This window comes from Charadrius vociferus, unplaced genomic scaffold, assembly GCF_000708025.1.
Source record: "Charadrius vociferus isolate BGI_N301 unplaced genomic scaffold, ASM70802v2 scaffold450, whole genome shotgun sequence".
Taxonomy (NCBI): Eukaryota; Metazoa; Chordata; class Aves; order Charadriiformes; family Charadriidae; genus Charadrius; species Charadrius vociferus.
In genome coordinates, this window is record NW_009646931.1 from 663676 (window position 1) to 683477 (window position 19802).

At 43.0% G+C, this 19802-nt stretch overlaps 1 protein-coding gene across 1 annotated transcript in view; it reads left to right on the top strand.

The window, feature by feature from the left end:
* The window catches only part of C6 (complement component 6), a 25531-nt gene extending 8438 nt beyond the window's left edge, over positions 1–17093 (top strand). The window contains exons 7-17 of the mRNA XM_009894663.1: positions 3834–4074; positions 4855–4977; positions 5926–6092; positions 7015–7240; positions 8432–8603; positions 10907–11018; positions 11440–11572; positions 12567–12758; positions 13292–13382; positions 14746–14987; positions 16912–17093. Of these exons, the coding sequence (XP_009892965.1) occupies positions 3834–4074; positions 4855–4977; positions 5926–6092; positions 7015–7240; positions 8432–8603; positions 10907–11018; positions 11440–11572; positions 12567–12758; positions 13292–13382; positions 14746–14987; positions 16912–17093 (1881 nt within the window). The remainder of the gene's footprint in view (positions 1–3833; positions 4075–4854; positions 4978–5925; positions 6093–7014; positions 7241–8431; positions 8604–10906; positions 11019–11439; positions 11573–12566; positions 12759–13291; positions 13383–14745; positions 14988–16911) is intronic.
* The last annotated feature ends 2709 nt before the right edge of the window (positions 17094–19802 follow it).

Consider the following 19802-nt stretch of genomic DNA (forward strand, 5'->3'; position numbering starts at 1 on the left):
TCCCTGTCCCAGTTATAGATTAAGAAGGCAGAACGCCACATAGTAACAGTAGCAAACCACGCTTAAAAAAATAAATAAATAAATGAAGTGCACTCAGGAATGTTATACATATGCATGTACTGGGAATCAACCTATGTTAGTTTTTGATTTGGTAACTAACTTGCATATTGGTGTCTCGTGGCTTCCAAGGTGCACTTGGTCATAAAGAAAAGCTCAGAAATAACACATCCACAGAAAAGTTTCTGAGAATGGAAAATCTTTTTCCCATAAAATTCTGCACTGTTAATGCAGATGAATACTGTGGGATATAAGATTATGTACTTTTATAGTTTAATGGCAGTAAAAGGTGGGCTATTGTTTGTACTTCTGCATGGAAAAGGCCATAGAACTGACCAAAACTAAGGCCTGTTGAAACCCAGGAGTTCGACTACAAATAGAATGAATCTTTTACAAAAATGTCAGTCCTAATATTAAGATTTCCTATGACGCAAGTTTGCTGGAGGCCTTGCTAACTTGTCCTAATGGTTAAGTGGAGGACTGTGCCAAAGGCCTCACAGAAGTCCAGATAGTTGACATCCACAGCTCTTCCCTTGTCCACTGATGTCACTCCATCATAGAAGGCCACTAGGTTGGTCACGTAAGACTTGCCCTTGGTGAAGCCATGCTGGCTGTCTCAGATGACCTCCCTGTCCTCCATGTGCTTTCCCATAGCTTCTAGGAGGATCTGTTCCATGATCTTCCCAGGCACAGAGGTGAGGCTCACAGTTCGGTAGTTCTCAGGGTCCTCCTTTCTACCCTTTTTAAAAATGGGTGTAATGTTTTCCCCTTTTCCAGTGACCGGGGACTTCACCTGACTGCCATGACTTTTCAAATATCATGGAGAGCGGGTTGGCAACTACATTAGCCAATTCCCTCAAGGACTCTGGGATGCATCTCATCAGGTCCCATAGGCTTTTGTATGTTCAAGTTCCTCAGGTGGTCACGAACCTGATCTTCTCCTACAGTGGGAGGGACTTTTCTCCCCCACTCCCTGCCTTGCAGTCCATCCACTAGAGAGGTGTGGGAAGAGAGATTGCCAGTGAAGAATGAGGCAAAAAATTTGTTGAGTACCTCAGGCTTCTCCTTGCCCATTGTTACCGGCTTGCCAGTCATGTTCACCAGGGAGGGGTTAGCTTCCTTTGACCTTGTTTTTCTGGCTCACGTGCCTATAGAAGCCTATTCTATTATATAATTCTAAGCCCTTCTTATTAATCTTTGCATGCCTTGCCAAGTTCAGCTCCAGCTCTGCCCTGGCCTTCCTGACCCCATCCCCATGCAATCAGGCACATCCCTGTACTCTTCCCAGGATACCTGTCCCGGCTTCCACGGCCTGTGCATTTCTTTCTTGCCCAGTAGTTTGATCAACAAGTCTTGACTCAGACATGCTGGTCTCTTGTTTTCCTTTCCTGATTTCTTACACCCGGGGATCAAGAGCTGTTGCTCTCTATGGAAAGCATCCTTAAAGATCATCCTCATGACCTTCCTGATGTCTTCTGCTTGCATCATGTTAACCATCTAGGGTGGGATTCAGCTAACATATCCATAAGCGACAGCAGTTTCACAGGGATCTGCAACTCAGCTAATCACCCTCCTTTTGTATTGAAGAGAAACTGGGTGGGTTTCTACATAAACATCTGAATATTGCCCTATTAGGGTGTAGAGGGCGCCCAGGTGACAACCTCTCACTCTTTGCTGTACTAAATATAAGGAAAGATTCTTAAAGTAGGACTGGAATGTTATGTAACACATTTAATTATAAACTACTTTACTAATCTTGCGCATCTTGCTCCATGTTGTTTTATATATATATACTATTTTCTTCACTTTTTTATCACTTGATTCCCATGCTGTGACATCAAAGGACTTCTGAAGGCTTTGTATCCAAATTTGTGCCCATTCCCTTAGTCCATGTTCCTAGTATTTCTGGCAGTAGTTAATTGAGTTGGAGAGCTCAAAGATAGGAGGCCATCTCCATCCCTGGGGATGTCAGGCAAGAACAGGCATGATTCTGTGGCAACTCTGCTTGTGATATTTGGGATGAAAGATTACTTAATCAGCATGTCCACGTGAAACTCCGGTTTGTTAGAAAATTTCCAGTTAAAACTACTGGTTTCAACATCAGCACAGCTTGTGTTTGACTGCTTTTTGTCAAAGAAGTAGTTTGTATAATAAATCTGAACTCGTGTACTCACACTTGATTTAGACCAGGCTTTCTTTGGGAATAATCATCCCTGATCTACTAATATTTTGTATTAATACCTGGTACTCATGGGTCGAGCTTGTGACAGGCACCAGGGTTTACCACTATGGTTGAACATGTGCCCAGAAATGACTGAGCACTTTGGAATTCAATTTTCTGGGATCATTCTACAAGTGAGGGTTTCCAACATTGTGCGTACTTCATGGATTTAACATAGAAATCACTGGGTTTGACAACTGCAAGGCAAATTGTTAGTAATTACAGCACTTAAGAGACTTACTGGCAGCGCAAATGCAAGATGCATGTCAAGCAGAAATTCGCATTTACCACACAAGTGTATGCTGAAACCAACTACGGTTTTAGAATCAGTGTTTCCCAATGTGGCCCACAATTTTGTGTGTCATGACTGAAATGTTAGCTGGCACAAATGAAAATTGACGGTCAGACGGTTAAAAATAACGTTACCACAGGGTAGTTTAGGAGCTGAATGTAAACTGGGAATTGGTACCTACCCTATTTCTCCCATTCTTATTCTCACTGCAGCAGAAAACTGAGTATCCTTAGCTGATTTTGCAGTGTGCAGATGAGAGCACTGAAATGAGCAGTGCTGTGCAGAACTGAGAGTTGAGGTCCAGCTCACACGTTATGTTGCTAAGTCCTGGCTGGGAGAACTCCCCATCTAGATGCCTCCTTGTGTCTTCTAAACGAAGTGACCTTGGAGACAGAAGTGGATTAAAGCCAACCTATCAAAAGGAAAATTCAGCAGAAGAACCCATGTATAAATCAGTAACAACTTGTTTTATAATGAACATTTCCTATCCTCTGGTTGGTCATTTGCTTCAGTTTACCGCCACTCCTCTTGCTCTTGATCTCTTTGCTTTGACCTTGTGCCATCAGTTCCCCTTGTCACTTTACAAATCCCTTCTTTGAGTATTTTCTACTCCTCTGCTTTCTATTTAGTTAAACTCCCACATAAACAGCCTCTAGCATTGCAAAAGTAAATGAACTAGCTGTTTCAAAACAATATTTTTTTTTTCTAAATACAAGGCATTTTCCAGTTTTTGGACTTTCTTTTTTTTTTTTTCTTTTTTTCTTTTGCCTCACACATTAACAGCCTGACACTTGAACTTAATGAGATCTTTATCCCTGTGTTTTAGTTTTAGACTGATAAATTGTGAAACTTCATAGCAGTGGGTTAGTATCCAAAATACCCATTTACCAGATTAGTTGCAAATGACCCATGCATGCTTATAAGCTGAAGTCTTTCCTCTGAAAGTTTTGGTTGCCTTATCAATTGCTGCTGTATTTGTTATGGCAGGGATCCTTTTGCTGTCTGCTCGGTAGGTGCTCGGGGAATACTAATTTTTATTGGAATGCTATATATTCCCACAATGTAAGAGAGTGATAAGCATTGTCCTCAAGAACATCAACAGGCTCTTGAAAACTCCAGGGCTGGTTTCCTCATGGTTAAAGCAGCATGATAAACAGGATAATTTAGTTCTTGCAATGTATCTCAGGACATACTTTTGGTTCCTCTACTTTCTGCAGCTAACTACCTATGAAGGTGCTAAGACTCCCCTTTTCTTGTTTCTAGAATTCCAACTTTATTAGAGTCCATAAAGTCATTTCTGTTGCAAACTTCACAATGAAGCAGTCAGATCTGCAACTCTCAGACATCTTCCTAAAAGCACTTAACCACCTGCCCCTGGAGTACAACTACGCTTTATACAGCAGAATATTTGATGATTTTGGTACTCATTATTACAACTCTGGGAAGATGGGTGGTTCCTATGACATTCTTTATCAGTACAGCTCTGAGGAATTGAAGAACTCGGGTATGTAATCTTTAACAAAAGAATACCATGGGGTTTTCACCAGCTTTTCTTATTGCTGTTTTTAGGTCTTAGACCACATAGTACATTCTCCAACAGCAAAAAAAAATCCTTTAAACCTGCACAGACCCATGAATTACTCACACCACCTAGATATAGAGCAAGAGGAAATTTTTGCTCTACACTGTCTTAATTTGAAAAGTTCAAGAGGTTCTTTACTTGGTAAACAACACTGTGTTCAGGCAAACCTCTTAAGACCATCCGATCAAGACCAGGTGCCACCAGAAAAAGGTGTTCCAGCATACTTCAGTGTGGGACTGAGGTCTGAGAAGCCTACGTGGTACTTTTGGGGATACAGTCATTAAAGAAAGTTGTTGGTATTGATGAGAAATTAATCTAAAAATCTAAATTGATCTAATTGATTAGAAATCTAAAATCTAATTGATTAGAAATTAATCTAAAAATATTCCCCTGACTGCCAGACTGTCAAAATGAAAAGACAATACCACAAAAGTGGAAATCTAAGGTTAAAAGCTGTGATCCTTAATGCCACTGCTGTAACTTGCGTGGGTATGGGAGGGTACCTAAAAGGGATGGTAAGCACGACTCAGTCCAATGCTGCTTGTACCTGGAGAAATAGGTGCCTGCATCATTGAAGTCTCCAGTGGTGGGTGAGGACCTGGGGGACCTGCCATGGTTCACCTCGATGTGGGACCCTCGGGGCATGGTGCTGTCATATAACATGGTTATGGTGATGAAGCTGCTGCTGTGTGGTATTTTTAGGTCTGGCAGTTGATGAATCAACAGAGTGTGTTCGAACAGAAACAACAAAGCGTGTGTTCTTCCGGAAGAAAAAGAAAGTCAGTACCAGATGCACCACAAACAGGATGACTGTGAAACATGAAGGTGACCATGATGAGAACAGGGTCCATGTCCTGCTACTCACCATGCCCCTCAGCTAGGTGACCTCCTGGCTTTGTTGAACTACAGATGCCCTTCCATCACTGTCCGAGGAACCAGTGTTTCACTGTTTGTCTCTGAAGCAAGCAGTGGAAACATCGTCTTATTTACAAAAGAAATTATGATGTGGGAGCACTCTTTCTCTGCTCTGGAGCACCGCCATTGGGGATCCAGTGGCACTGGCTCTTCCAGTCAATCATAGATTTGACAAACATTCCTGGGTCCAGGGCCAGGCATACTGAACAGGGAAATGGGCACAACCAGAAATGTGTGTTCATAACTGAGTTCCTGATCTTCTTTAAGGGTTGCGGAGGGCTCATTGAGAGAGTTGGGCAGCAATAACACACTCCCCGACCTTCCCCTTCCATCTTCCTCATGTCCAGCAGACATCTAGGTGCAGGAGTTCCCTGGCAGTGCCAGAAATGTGTCTCAGAAACTGCAGAAAGTTGGTGTATTTTATGTAAGAGTGGCAAGAGTCATGTTCTGCATCACTAAAAACATAGTTTTCATCACCTCCACTATGTTTTTGTCCTCATTTTATGATCAATTTCAATTTCTCAGATGTTAACAGCTGGCACTAAAGATCCTGCCTTGCAGTGTGTTCTTCTAGAGGAGCCTGCTGTATCCCTGGCATTTTCCACAAGTGTCTTGTGTAGTTCTGAGTATTTCCATGGCCAAGGTCTCAGACACATTCATTTGGAAGCCTAGGACAGACTGCTGTCATAGCAGGGATTGTTTTTCTGAGCTTAGACTTTGTTATTCCATGGGTGTCTTAAAAAAATTAATCTCAATTTATTCTTTTAAATCCTCTTCGCTTTTCCTAGAACTCTGTTGCTACATCTGCTGTCTTCGGAGGCCTTTGTCTGATAATACTGTGATGAAATCCCCTTTCAGGTTCCATTTTAGAGTCAGCCGAACGGTCATTCTCTCTGGTAAAAGGTGGCATATCAGAGTATGCAGCAGCTCTGGCCTGGCAGAAAAAGGGGGCCTTTCCAGGACACACAGTCTTCACAAACTGGCTGGAATCAACAAAGGACAATCCTGTGGTGATTGACTTTGAGGTAAGAGAGGAAGAAGAGGAGGCACTGAGATAGCAAAGCGTTCAGCAGCTGGCAGCTCTTCTGAGAGCTCTGCAGGTGTTCTGTCTTTTAAATCGGGACAATGCTGTGTGTGACATGAATGCACATACGCATGGCTATAACATAAACATACACAACATTTATTTGAACTACTTCTTGTTCATGTCGGTTTATAAGCCACACCAGCTTTGCATCACCCGCAGGCAGTGAGAGCCGTGGGAAGGAATACAAGCGAAGGAATACAAGGAATACAGCAGCAGGAGCTCAGGCCCAGGCAGGGGTTAGTCACTGTGCAGGAAGGCATCTTCTTCTCCCTGGGCCCTTTCCCTTGTCAGGCCTCGGGTGCAAGGTATGGCACACAGATAAACCGAACAAAACCAGCAGTCCCCTGGTGTGTCCATCCTGCTTGTTCACTGCAGCGTGCCGGCACTGCTGTGAGCGCGCTGAGCTGCCTGGGGCTGGCACCGCAGACGCTCAGCAGCAGTGGCAAAGGCTGGAGGTAAACAGCAAAACCTGCCCGCACGCAGCATACGGTGAGCTTTCTCCCACCGCAGCTGCTGAGCTCCTGAAGGCAGTGCAGGGATGTCTCACGTGGCAGGGAACAGGTGTAAGCAAACCCCGTGTTCTGAATTTTTAGACATGGTATCCCACTTGGTTGGTTTTCCATTGGCTTACAGAGCCCTAAATTGGGGAAATAAAAGCAATATAAACAGTGTAATATAGATGTATAGCACTGTCACGCTCCTTTAAAGCATCCCTTTAAAGCACCCATAACTTTCAACAAGCCTGACTCCTGCGTGATATACCTTCACGTGTAGGCTCTAGTGCCTCTAAAATCCTGCAGCTACCCCCAGCAGGACCCCGCTGTGTCTAGGTAACCACTTACCGAATGGCTGTCTATCAGGTGTCGCCCATCGTGGATTTGGTGAGGAACGTGCCATGTGCCGTGACCAAACGTCGCAACCTGAGGAGAGCCCTGAGAGAATACGTGGGCAGGTTTGACCCTTGCCAGTGTGCCCCATGCCCCAACAACGGCAGGCCTGTCCTTTCTGGGATGGAGTGCCTCTGCCTGTGCCAGGCTGGCACCTACGGCAAAAGCTGTGAGACACGAGCTCCGGGTTACAAATCAGGTATTTGGGGTGGTACTGTCATAATATAAATATGGTCCTTCTGGCATCTATTTGTCAAAGATTAAACTGACATAACCTTCCCTCACTAAATCTATAGCACTTCTTTACCACACGGTGATGGTCAGAAAGCATAAGAATAAATGTAGGAATAAAAATAAAAAATTAAACGGAATAGGCACAGCTTAAAAGGAATTGTAAGACATGGTAAAAGATTCCTTAGCTACATAATTAAGATAATAGAAAATAAGTGGTTCAGCAATAAGGATGAAGTTGAGACCAAAGATAACTGATGCAAAAATTAAGAAATCCATTCCTTATTTTTCCCTGAAGCCTATTATACACTAAGACTAAATGGCTAATGGAGATAAAAGTCGTTGATTAAAATGTAAAAGGAAAACTCAGTTGTCTTAAGGAGAGGGAACATAATCATCATTCTGAAGACTTTAAAGAACAATTTCATGAAAACTGGTTTTTGAATGAAATTGGCACTTGTGTAATACCTATGGAAAACAGAAGAGACTTACAGCATTGTACTTACTATTGCATGAATTTATATTCCAGGATAAAAAAGGGTCAGAAAGAAAAGTCCCTTAGGCAGCTACAGGCCTCACTATCTGAAATACTTTGAAAGAAATGAACAATTGAATATATGCAGATAGAGATGAATGAAGAAAGTGTATTGTGTGCAGAAAATAAAGTGTGTGTAAATAAAAATGTTTATATATGCTTCATGGTGGCACAGACAAAATACCCCAGGGGTTAAAAAAAGACAGTAGTGTTTTAATTTAGCTTACATGGGATGTAGATTTGGGGGTTAGAGCTCAGATTTATTTAATAACTCATTGAATACTGAGCTATCTAAAAAGGTTGTCAGCACCATGAAAACTCAAACATCTGTGTGTGCAATAGAAGTAGAAAATAAGCTGCTTCTGTGTTTGAATGTTACTTGCAAACAAAACTATAAAGGAAGATGTATTTTAGGTTTTCATGAAGCAGCTGGAATTTGGCTGACTATCTCTTTGGAAAACTTCACATTCTAGAGACAATCTACTCCCTTAACAGTAACAATTTTAAATACTTTGGAAATGGCTATTATGAATTTACCACCATCCCTCTTGTATGTGGCCTTAGGAGAAATACTGTGTATGGTACAGATCTACCAAATGGTTGGATTTCTTTTAATTCTTGCAGTTGCTGTAGATGGCCGCTGGGGTTGCTGGTCTGAATGGAGTTCTTGTGATGCTTCCTTCAAAACAAGAAGGACCCGGGAGTGTAATAACCCCTCCCCGATGAACGGTGGGAAGCCCTGTGAAGGTGAACAGGAAGAAGAGGAGGACTGTTATGTCTCTGCATTCAGGGACAGGTAAGAAAACGGTAGATCAAAAGACCTCCATAATCATGGGACAGAGTTAAGGAGCCCTCCAGAATGGCTTTAGGAGAAATAGCGGACAGCTCCTGTCTGAACTTCTGTGGTGGGGCTGAGAGAAGGAAATGTCTGAAAATCTTCACAACTTCCTTCAAGTTTGGATTTACTCATTGTTTACTCCTAGAAAATGGCTGACAAATAACATACCAAAGTGTGCTTTGGTGGGTAAAGGGAGAGCAACAGGTGTCATCTACCTGAATTTGTGCAAACTGTTTGACACTGTCCCACATCACATCCTGGTCTCTAAATTGGAGAGACACGGATTTGATGGATGGACCACTCGGTGATCCAGGAACTGGCTGGATGGCTTCACTCAAAGGTTTGCGGTCAATGGCTCAATGTCCAAGTGGAAATCAGTGATGGGTGGTGTTCCTCATGGGTCAGTACTGGGACCAGTTATGTTCTACACCTTTGTTGGTGACATGAACAGTAGGATCAAGTGCACCCTCAGCAAGTTTGTTGATAACACCAAGCTGTGTGGCGCGGTTGACACGCTGGAGGGAAGGGATGCCATCCAGAGGGACCTGGACAGGACTGAGACATGGGCCCACGCAAACCTCATGAAGTTCAGCCAGGCCAAGTTCAAGGTCCTGCACCTGGGTTAGGCCAATCCCAAGCACAAATACAGGCGGGGCAGAGAATGGAATGAGAGCAGCCCTGAGGAGAAGGACTTGGGGATGTTGGTTGATGAGAAACTCAACATGAGCCTGCAATGCACCCTTGCAGCCCAGAAAGCCAACTGCATCCTGGGCTGCATCAAAAGAAGTGTGGCCAGCAGGTCAGGGGAATTGATTCTGCCCCTCTACTCTGTTCTGCTGAGAACCCACCTGGAGTACTGCCTTCAGCTCTGAGGTCCTCAGCACAGAAAGACATGGACCTGTTGGAGCAGATCCAGAGGAGGGCAACAAAGATGATCAGCGAGCTGGAGTACCTCTCCTATGAGGACAGGCTGGGAGGTGGGGGTGTTCAGCCTGCAGAAGGGAAGACTTCGGGAAGACCTTATAGAGGCCTTACTGTATCTGAAGGACACCTACAAGGAAGTTGGAGAGGGACTTTTTGCAAGGGCATGTAGTGATAGGACGAGAGGTAATGGCTTCAAATTGGAAGAGTGTAGATTCAGATTAGATATTAGGAAGAAATTTTTCACTATGAGGGTGGTGTGACAGTGGAAGAGGTTGCCCAGAGAAGTTGTGGATGCCCCATCCCTGGAAGTATTCTAGACTAGGCTGGATGGGGCAGTGAGCAACCTGGTCTAGTGCCAGATGTCCCTGCCCATGGCAGCGGGGGTGGAACAAGATGATCTTTAAGGTCCCTTCCAACCCAAGCCATTCCATGATTCTGTGATCTCTTACACTGCTTTGCATGGCTTCTTGTCCAAAGCCATGGAGAATTCAGTTGCTTCCATTCATGGGAGTTAGCAGTTTCCATCTTTTTAATATCACATCATCTTCACTTAGCGGTTTAGGTCTGAACTCAGTCTCAGAAAGAATTCTGCTGGAACTACCAAGCTTTTCATATTCCCTCTTTGAGTATGTCTGATGTACCAGTTTTGCATGGTTTCAACTTAAAATAATAACTCCAACCCCAAACTGGCTCAGTTTCTTGGATCTTCAAGAGCAAGCCTTTGTACAGATAGTTTTTCAACTGGAACTAAAAACTGGAGCAGGATTTTCATCATCACCACTGTAATGACTGTGGAGGAGATTCTGGAGTGGATAGGAGAGGATTAAAAGCAATGGCTCCACAGTTCTTTGTTACTCATCTCAGTTGGACACCACAGGCTGTACAGCTCCATGCTCACAGAGATGACCCTCCTTTAACCATTGCCCGATGGCAACAGGCGGGTTTTGATTACACTGTTTTACACCCAGCTAAATCATGTGGACTCCTTAGAGCCTTTTTCCATATGCTGTTCTTTGCCTTTTTTTTTCTTACTCTATAGAAATATTTCATGAGTTATTTTGATAGAAATTGTAGTCCTGTATCTATGACTTTTTTAGTGCTCTCACAATCTCCCTCCTGTCAACACCTGTGAACAACTTTCGATGTGCACCGCATTTGATTTAACAGAATAAAGTTTTTTCACTGAGGGGGAGGACAGGGACAGAGGGGACAAGGGGGTTGAGAACAGGACAGGACACACTCACAGCATTCCTGTCCAAGTTCCTGACATTATGGCATTGTTACTTGGTAACGCAATACTTAAGATACATGCTTACCAGCAAATACTTGCTTTTCAGAGGTGCTCCTTGTATAAATGATGATGAAGCCAGGAGAGAAGAGGACGTCTTGATTGGTGAACCTGTGTCTGGATGCTCCAGGCCAGACCCACCAGAAAATGGTTTTATCAGGGTGAGCATGAAAAACGGATGATGTAGAAGGAAAGTGCAGTAATTGCAGAGCTGGGAAGTTTTACAGCTTCTTTGCTACATGTGCCTGACACCCAAGTTAGCTAATGTGCTAGTGAGTGTGTTGCTGTGTATGTGGGATGTTGTGGGGTTCTAGTCCACCAAAGTCTACCAGCAACTGAAGCAAAGGCAAGGTAAAGTCCATTTCTAACAGCTGTCCTTGAATCCTTCTTTTGCAACCATGACATCAGTTAGTGCAGCTGGACAAACATGTAATTATACAGGTGAGTGGATGACTCATATTTCAGATTAGAAAAAGCCCACATTCATTCCATCATATCATGCAGTTTTTATCATTGTTTCTTTTAACAATGTCATCTCATTACCACAGATTTTTGAGGGGCTTTTTGGTTTCTTTTTTATAGAATGAGAAGAACCAGTATGCTGTTGGGGAAGAAGCTGAAATTGCCTGTGTCAGTGGTCATGTCCTCAGTGGCTATCAATTCCTTCGGTGTCTGCCAGATCAAACCTGGACGCAGCAACCTGTTGAATGTCAACGTAAGAAAGGGAAAACTAATTTAGCCCAGCAGCAAAACAGAAGTGGAAGAAAAAGACAAAAAATAGATTTTAATACAGTTTTTAAAAAGAATCTGTAATGATACCTGAAAAGATAACATTTTAAGAAGGTATTTCACGTAGAGATGGCAAAAACCTACTGAGTCAGTACATCATTTCTCTTCCAATTCAGAAGTGCTCCTATTATGTGCTTTGTAAAGATACTGTAATATTCAGTGCTTTAGAAAACCCTCAGACGGATGCTGTGAGGTCCTTCTCGTGTCTAGTTTTAAATATCGTTAACAGAAGGACACATCTTTTGTTTCCAGATTTACACAGATGTCTTTAAGTTGATGACAGTTATGCTGAAGAAAATGTTCTTAGAGGAATTTGTCTACCTTTTTTATATTAAATGGATGATGTGACTCTAATGAACGCCAGTCCCCCCCAGGCTGCCTTGAAAATTCCCACAACAAATCAATGCCTTGAAGTATTTATAGTCCAATTAATGATCAGAACTGACCTGGGTTTGCTAACAGGAGAGATTCCAATGGTCTTCTGGAACTCAGTGTGATTTCATTGACTTAGTGTTCATTTTATCAAAAAAATTTACCTGAATACACTTGCGAGCTTTTTATTGCCATTCATTTAAATAGTTTTGTTAATAACTTCATTTACAAAAGAAAAATTAAAATATGCTGTTAATGCAATTCTTATTATTTTTAAATAGTAAAATTAAATTACTCATACTAGCATACATTAGAAACACATTGTAATTCATTAGCTATTGATCGAAAATTATTTTTAAAGACTATCACAGTGCACTGAAAATTTCTAGACTTAATTATGTAAAATATTTATTAGTTTTGAATGTCAGTCAAATGTTCAGTGTTATTGCATGTCTTTATGGCTCTTCAGACGAAGCATTACGGCTTGCTGTAAACATGTGCGCATCATAAACCCAACAAGAATAATACTTTTTTCTTGTCCATTGCAGCCTCAGTATGCCTCAGGCCACCAACATCTGACAGAGTCACGATTTCCCCATTTAAGCAGCAGTACAACGTTGGTGAAACCATGACGCTGAGCTGCCAAGCTGGGTTTATAGTCACGGGTCAAACAAAGTATACCTGTGGGAAAGACCTGTCCTGGACACCTCCTATTTTGAGATCGATTACATGTGAAAAAGGTTAGTATGCCCACAGATTCTTTACGGTTTCTATACTGCTGGTATTAACAGCACAGTTTGTCTTAGCTAGCTAGAAGTAGGAGGCAGATGACTGGTTTTAAGACATACAGCAACTATTCATTAATTTTGGTTTTACTTTGTCCTTACCACAGTGTCATATAATTTCAGCCACAAACTTCTGCATTAAGTTCAGAATTTTTGGGTGCAATGTACTGTACACTTTAATTATGAAACTGAGATACTGAAATAGTTTTCTGAAAAACAAACCAAACCAAACCCCAGCTGTATTAACAAGGGTTTACGACAGTAAAGTTGGAGAGTGCGTTCTATTGAAACATTAGCTTCTTTTCTTGCACAGGATTTTCCAGTAATATTTGCAAGAACTGTTGTGTATTTGTGGAATCCCAATCACAGCAACTTTTGAAGAGAGAAATACGGGATAAACTGAAATAAATCAATTTTAGGTTTTACAGCAGGACATGTTTCTGTTTACTTCATTACTAGTTACAATAACTCTCACTCTTTTGCTTCAGATGTGCAAACTAAAATTAGAGGTGTTTGCAAGCCAGGACAAAAGCAGGTTGGATCTCAGTGTGTTTGTATGTCTCCAAAAGAAGATTGTGGGTAAGTTGATTATTTTCATTAGAAAAAAGAAAAGTTGAAGTTTCTCCACTGATAGACCAAGAGACCATTGTGACACAAACCAGGGACAGTAAGAAAAGACAACAGCAATTCAGGGCTACTCTCTGTTCAGATATTAGCCAGCTGTGCCTCTGTGTTCGAATTACAGTCCCATTTATATATGAAATAAATGAACAATGACATTAACCAAATGGCACACCAGGGAACATCATTCTAATCTACATTATCATCTGCTACTAGAGATCCCAACTCTTCCTTTTCTTCTCTCTATTCTTCCAATTCCTATATTTTCACTGTCATCACCTTGCTGTAATAGGTCATGCTCCTTGTGTTTCAGATACACCTTTTTGCTGCAAAATACACTGTATGTTTCAGTGTCTAAGTGTGTAAGACTTGGATTTAGTGTCTCTTTACACAACATGACCTGCGCAGACCATTGACCCTTCAAGTGAATAGAGGGTTATCCTAGAGGATTTTTAGTAAATGACTGGCCAGAGGTGAGGTGTGGTGTGGGACTGGAGATAGGAAAGGTGAGCACAGATTGAATATCAGCTGGGCTGTTGTATGGCTGAGATCAACACACATTCCACCACAGGGCTCCTGTGTGACCACAGGCAAGTCCCTTGGCATGGGATTCATCTCATTCATGTCAGTGTCCAAACAACCAAGCATCTTCTCTCTTTCGAGAGGCCTCAAGTAGAAAGAGAGCATGTTCAGAGAGTAATAGACATTGGCAAAAGTCTATAGGCCAAATCGTCTGAAAACTAGCGATGTTTGGTTGACTAAAGCTATAAGCCTAACTCAAGAGGCTAAACAAGGTGAGCTGTATTGCTCCATCTCTTTGGGAAATGGCTAAGCTTAACAAAATGGTGCTAATTGGAAATGCCTGCACTCGCTGGGAACGAATCCAGTCAGGAGCCAAGAGCAATACAGAAAGACATTACGAGTAGCATGGCTGGGCTTGGCTACCAGTGGTCCCCAAATAACCGTGCCTCAGCAGCAGTCTTGCACACACAGCTGCAGGTCTGCATTAACTCAGTCAAGCCACTCCAGGGCCAGTGGAACTTTCCCATGCCTTGTGGAGGTAACAGCACCTCTCATTTTCTTGTGCAGGCACATGTCCTTTACCTCGCATCTGTTGGACCAGACCAAAGCTTCCTCATCTCACAGCACCGTGCTGTATCTGGTTCCGGTCCTGCAGTAGCTGGGACAGCCTTAGGTCTTTAGACAGATGTCCAACCCGGCCATGGCTTTGCTGTGTTTCATCCAATGCTGGTGGAGCGTTTAGAAGCACAGAATTGTTCCACAGCCTGCTAAAATATTTTTTCTTTTTCCCTTGGGGCAGCCACTACTCAGAAGACATCTGTGTGCTACATGCTGTTTCTGAACAGAATGTGACCAAGCCCAGCTGTCAGTATTCAGCTGAAATGTGCCTCGGAGAGCAGTCATTTCATTTCTTGCATGCTGGCCCTTGCCACGGTGATTCCAACCTAGACTGGGCTATTGAAAGAGCAAAGCTCTCTACGGATAGCTTGAAGAAAGTGCCCTGTGGCTATGACACCTGCTATGACTGGGAGGAGTGTCCAGGTATGACTTCTGAACAGTGGGATTTATCCAGACCTTTGCATCTAAAAATAAAATGTGCTGGCTCCTTCGCTGCTCCAAGAATGGGATTTACAGGCATTGTGGTCTATCTGAGCCATTTATGCTGAGAGGAGTATGGCCAGTCCTGTGTCCCTGCTACCCGGTGTTACACTTAGATATGTGCCTTTCCCCTTAGGCACGGGTGTTGTAGCATTGCCTCTTCCTGTTAGTAAGGCACAAAAGGAACTTGGAGAATAAGGGAACTTTTTCAGGAAAATTAACATTTTAATCTTTAATCACAGAAATGTAGTCGGCAATGTTATCGCCCATTCCCTGTGAGGCTTCTGTAACCACTAGTTTGTACTTCAAGAGTTAATTTGGGCCACACCCTCTATAGCATATAATTAAATTATGAAATTAAATCATGATAGTACTTAAAAAGCAAGACTAGGGCCATCAGGCTTAATGGGATTTTAATGGTAAAATTTGCAAATACCCATCTGTGAAAACTGTGTTTATCAAGAGTTTTAATGAACTAGCTAAGCTGGTGAAATCCCTAAGAGGATTATTTTATAAACACTGTTGAGCAACTCGGCTATTTGCTGTGTAACTTGGTGATAAGAGCAGAGGGCTTTCCTGTAAATGTCTGAGGTGCTGGCGAGCTCTGTGCACATCAGTCTCTTGCCGGGAAAAGGCTGAGTGGCAGCCACGGTCATTCCTTCACTTGCTTCCACAGACAAATAAGATCCTTATCACACCTTGTCTACTTAAGATAAATAAAGGAACAGCAGTGTGCAGCAATCCTAAACCCCCGTTTTGAAGATGCAAGATTCCTGCAGCACAGGATTTGATGTAGCTCTAAATACCGCATGAGGTGTTGTTCCTTGTGGGGCTGAAGCAGAGGGCACGACCAGGTGTGCCCCTTGAGGGACACGCTGTGTTGGAGCCTCGAGGCACCTTGGGCCCCTGGGAAGGTGGTTGTGATCTAAATAAATGGTGGGCTTATTTATTCCAGAACCCCTAAGGAGCCTAGAGCTGCTCCCATTGTGAAAGCGGCTTAAAGCTGGATCCTGTGCCAGTATCTCAGTGTTTTTCTCTCAAAAGCTTACAGAGGAGCCCTACTCAGTGAGGAAAAATGAGAGACAGAGGAGAAAAATACATTAAATAAAATACATTTCCATTGTGGTGCTCAAGAAGTGTGATTTTGTCTTTCCTCCTCTCCATCACCACAGAAGTCCTCTTTTGCACAGATATTTAGGAAATGGAAGCTTTGGTTTTCCCGGAAATGAGTAGTTGGTACCAACACAGAGGCAGAAGATACTGCAACACCGTGTGAAAGCAGCTAAATGGAGGAAAACACAGATTTTTCATGTGTTTTAAGAAAGGGAACACAGAAACTTCGTTTCCTGCCTAGGGAATTTCTGGGAAAGAATATAAGGAGTCAGAATCTGATTAGATCAGAAATGGGTAATGAAATAACCGGCAGGACTGAGTTATACCACAGGCCAGCAGCAGGTAGCTTAGCATTCATAAAGGGAGCTTTAATGAAATAGGAGCTGACACAATATGGACCTTAAGACTCCATTTCACAGCAACATTGTGTGCAAGGATAATTGGGAACAGAAAGTCAACTTAATATCTTTTTGTTTAGAAGAAAGGTCAGGGAAAGCCAGTAGATAAAAATAGTTAGACACTACATTTCTGCTTCTCTATGGGCCACAGCTGCAAAATCTGATATTTAAAGCTGCTTTTGTCTCTGCTCCTAATACCCCACCATCTCGTGGATGCGCTATAGGCTTTTTGTAACTAACTTATCATGAACTTCCAATAGTGTTTTTCCCTGTTGGACTTTGAAATGTTGTCAAACTATGAAATATGTTTTTAGTCATGACATTTGCAGCTAAAACTCCAACACATTTATTCCCAGAGAAACAGACCCAGTGCTCCTGCCTGATGCCTTACCAGTGTCCCAAAGAAGAGAGACGCCTTCACTGCATCCGAATGGAGTCGACAGGGAGGAGAAGGACAGTCAGTCATTGCGTGCTGGCAGCCATGAAGTGTGCTGGCATCAAACTGGAGGTGCTGGAGCAGGGGAGCTGCCTGGCATAACCCATCAGCTGTCCTGGCAGCCACCGTGATCATCCCAATGTGCACAGGCTGAGCCACCCTTGGGAAAGCTTGGCTGGTTATGAAAGGACAAAAAGATCAAAAACAAAGGATGAAAAAAAAAAATAGAGGTCACAACAGATTTTTGGGAAAAGCGTGGCAGTGGGCTTTTTTTGGTCTGAAAGTGATCTGGGGTGTGAGGTATAGGGACTGTTCTCGCTGCTGGTAACTCTGTGGGTGTACAGAGGGAGGGAGGGAAGTGGATGGGAATGGAGCAAGGGGAGCATTGCCTCTGGTCTGCCCTGGTGCTGGATGAGACTTTCGCTTTCCTCAGACATTTGTTGCTCTGTTTCTGCACTTGTGACTGCTGTGCACTGTGGTCATCTCGCTGGCTGAGTACTGGCTGTATCATCCAGGCAGGCAGACTTCAGCATCACTGCACATTCTCTCTGACAATTAATGGGGTCATGAAGGAGGCTACCTGTCTGGGCATTCAAGGTATAAATTCAGGGTGAAGTACAGAATACTGAAGACCACAAATATAAAAAGATTGAGTGAGGTCTTCAAAACCACGGGATTTTAAATCAGAGTAACTGAACAGAGGAAATGTTTTGGGTTGGTTTGCTGGTTTTGAGCCTTAGACACTGTTGGGAAATTTTTATGGTACCCCTCAAGGTGAATTAAACATACGTTTGTGCTTCAATAGAAAAGACAAATTTAATGAACAACACATTGGGCAGAGTCCTACTGCGATACTATGTGGTTCTATGTGGAGTCTGCAAAAATACATCACAAGCAGATTCCTTAAACACAATTACACCAGCACCAGCCCTAAGAGCAGTTGCATGGGGCACCTCAGCCTGGCTGTGGGTCCATCCCCCAGCCCAGCTTTGCTGCCTGATGCAGCAGGCATCTGGCATCAAAGATGGCCCCTGAGCACTCCCATTCCAGATGGCTACAAGATAATGCTGAGGCTGCTTCTTATCTCATCACCAAGGGCAGTTTAACCCCTTCTTGTAGTTTGTCCTTCTTGCCCTCGGAGCCAGATCATTCCTTGATCACAAATTACCACTGCTGAGCAATTACGGTCAGAATTTCTGCTTCAACACTCAGAATTTTACAAAACTGAAGATTAGAAACCTGCCTTCCAAGAAGAGCAAAGCTGAAAGTCACTTTCTTTCACCAGCAGTCAGCAGGTCAGCAGAACAATGAAAATCAGGAAAAAAAAAGCATGAGAAGTGTCTGCTGATGAATAACCTGCCCTGTGTATAAGTGTCACACCTCGCCGGGGGCTGGGCAGAATCACTGGGGAGCTGGGAGTGGGCTGGATGTGAAACGGTTATTTTTCCTCCAAGGAGGTATCAGACCCCTGTATTTGGGATGTTGCCAAGCTTCTTAAATCAGCAGCTAGTCTCAACTGGATGGAGTTCAAAGAAAAGAAGCAATTAATACTGCTGCTAAATACAATAAAGCATTATGTTTTCTTGCTTAAAATGTGTAGTAAAAATTATTATAAAAAAACTGAGGTAGGTTTGCCTTTGCAGTTCTGCAGCTCTTTCCTTCAACTGAAGATAGATGCTAATTTGCTGGTGATGGTCTGGGAGAGGGTTGCAAATTTGATTGTCCCCAGCTTGTTTTTAGTGCCCTTATTTCTTCTTGCTGGTTGCAATCTGTAGGGGAATAATCACTCACGATGGCTGTGTATGCCTTCTGCACCCTCAACAAGCAACGAAGATTTCTTGCTCCTGACCCTCTAACCTTAATACTAGCTTTTCATTACAGGACTCTGATTCCAGTGTGACTGTCTAGTAATGTTTCTGATAGAAGGAATTTTTTTCCCTGACACTTCTCACCATGATAAATTGCCAGATGAGGTTATTTCCTGGCAAACAGAAGGCAGCTGAGAGCTCCCCAGCTGCCCCCATTTCTCCAGAACCTCCGGTCTCAGAGTGGTTGTGTGCTATGCAAGCGCTCGCATTAAGACTGGCATTGTTCTCTCTTGCTGATGCAGGTAACTCCCATAGTTTCTGTTCTACAGTTGAGCATTGTGGCAGAGTGGAGACATCATCTGCCACTCACTAATAAGGTGGTGATTCATCCACAAATGGAACCCAGAAGAAACCTTCAGCTTGCTGAAATTAGTGGGAGTTTTGCTGTTGACTTCAGTAGGGTCAGGACTGCACTCGCAAGGACTTTGGGTTTGTTGCCATGCTCTGTCACAGGGGTCCCCAACGCTCACATCAATAGACTGCAGCTCTTTAATGTTTCCTGTAACACCTATCTTTTTCTTGGATAATCTTCTACCGTGATAACTTATATTGGGTAATGATAGAGTTTTCTTGTTCACTGGTGGCAGGAAATGCTGTCCCTCCTTTGCCATTGTAAGCTCCAAGTAATGTTATCTGGTTTGATGGATCGTTGCCTTGGGTCATAAATTGTAACTGGGGAAGATAAAGCAAACCTGAACTGAATCTGTCAGGGTAAGCAGGGTCACAGAGATCTTACCGAGTCTTGAAGGACAGCTTTCTCGGTAATGCAGCTTCTCTACTGCACAGAAAAATCCCATCTATTTGTTCTTAACGTCAGAGAGGATGCATTATCCAAAATGAATATAATGAGCCTTTCCACTGACACAAAGTTCTATACAACATCCCGGCATATCTAATTTTTCTCTAGCACAAGAGTATGTGAAGTGTATGTAGAATACACTTA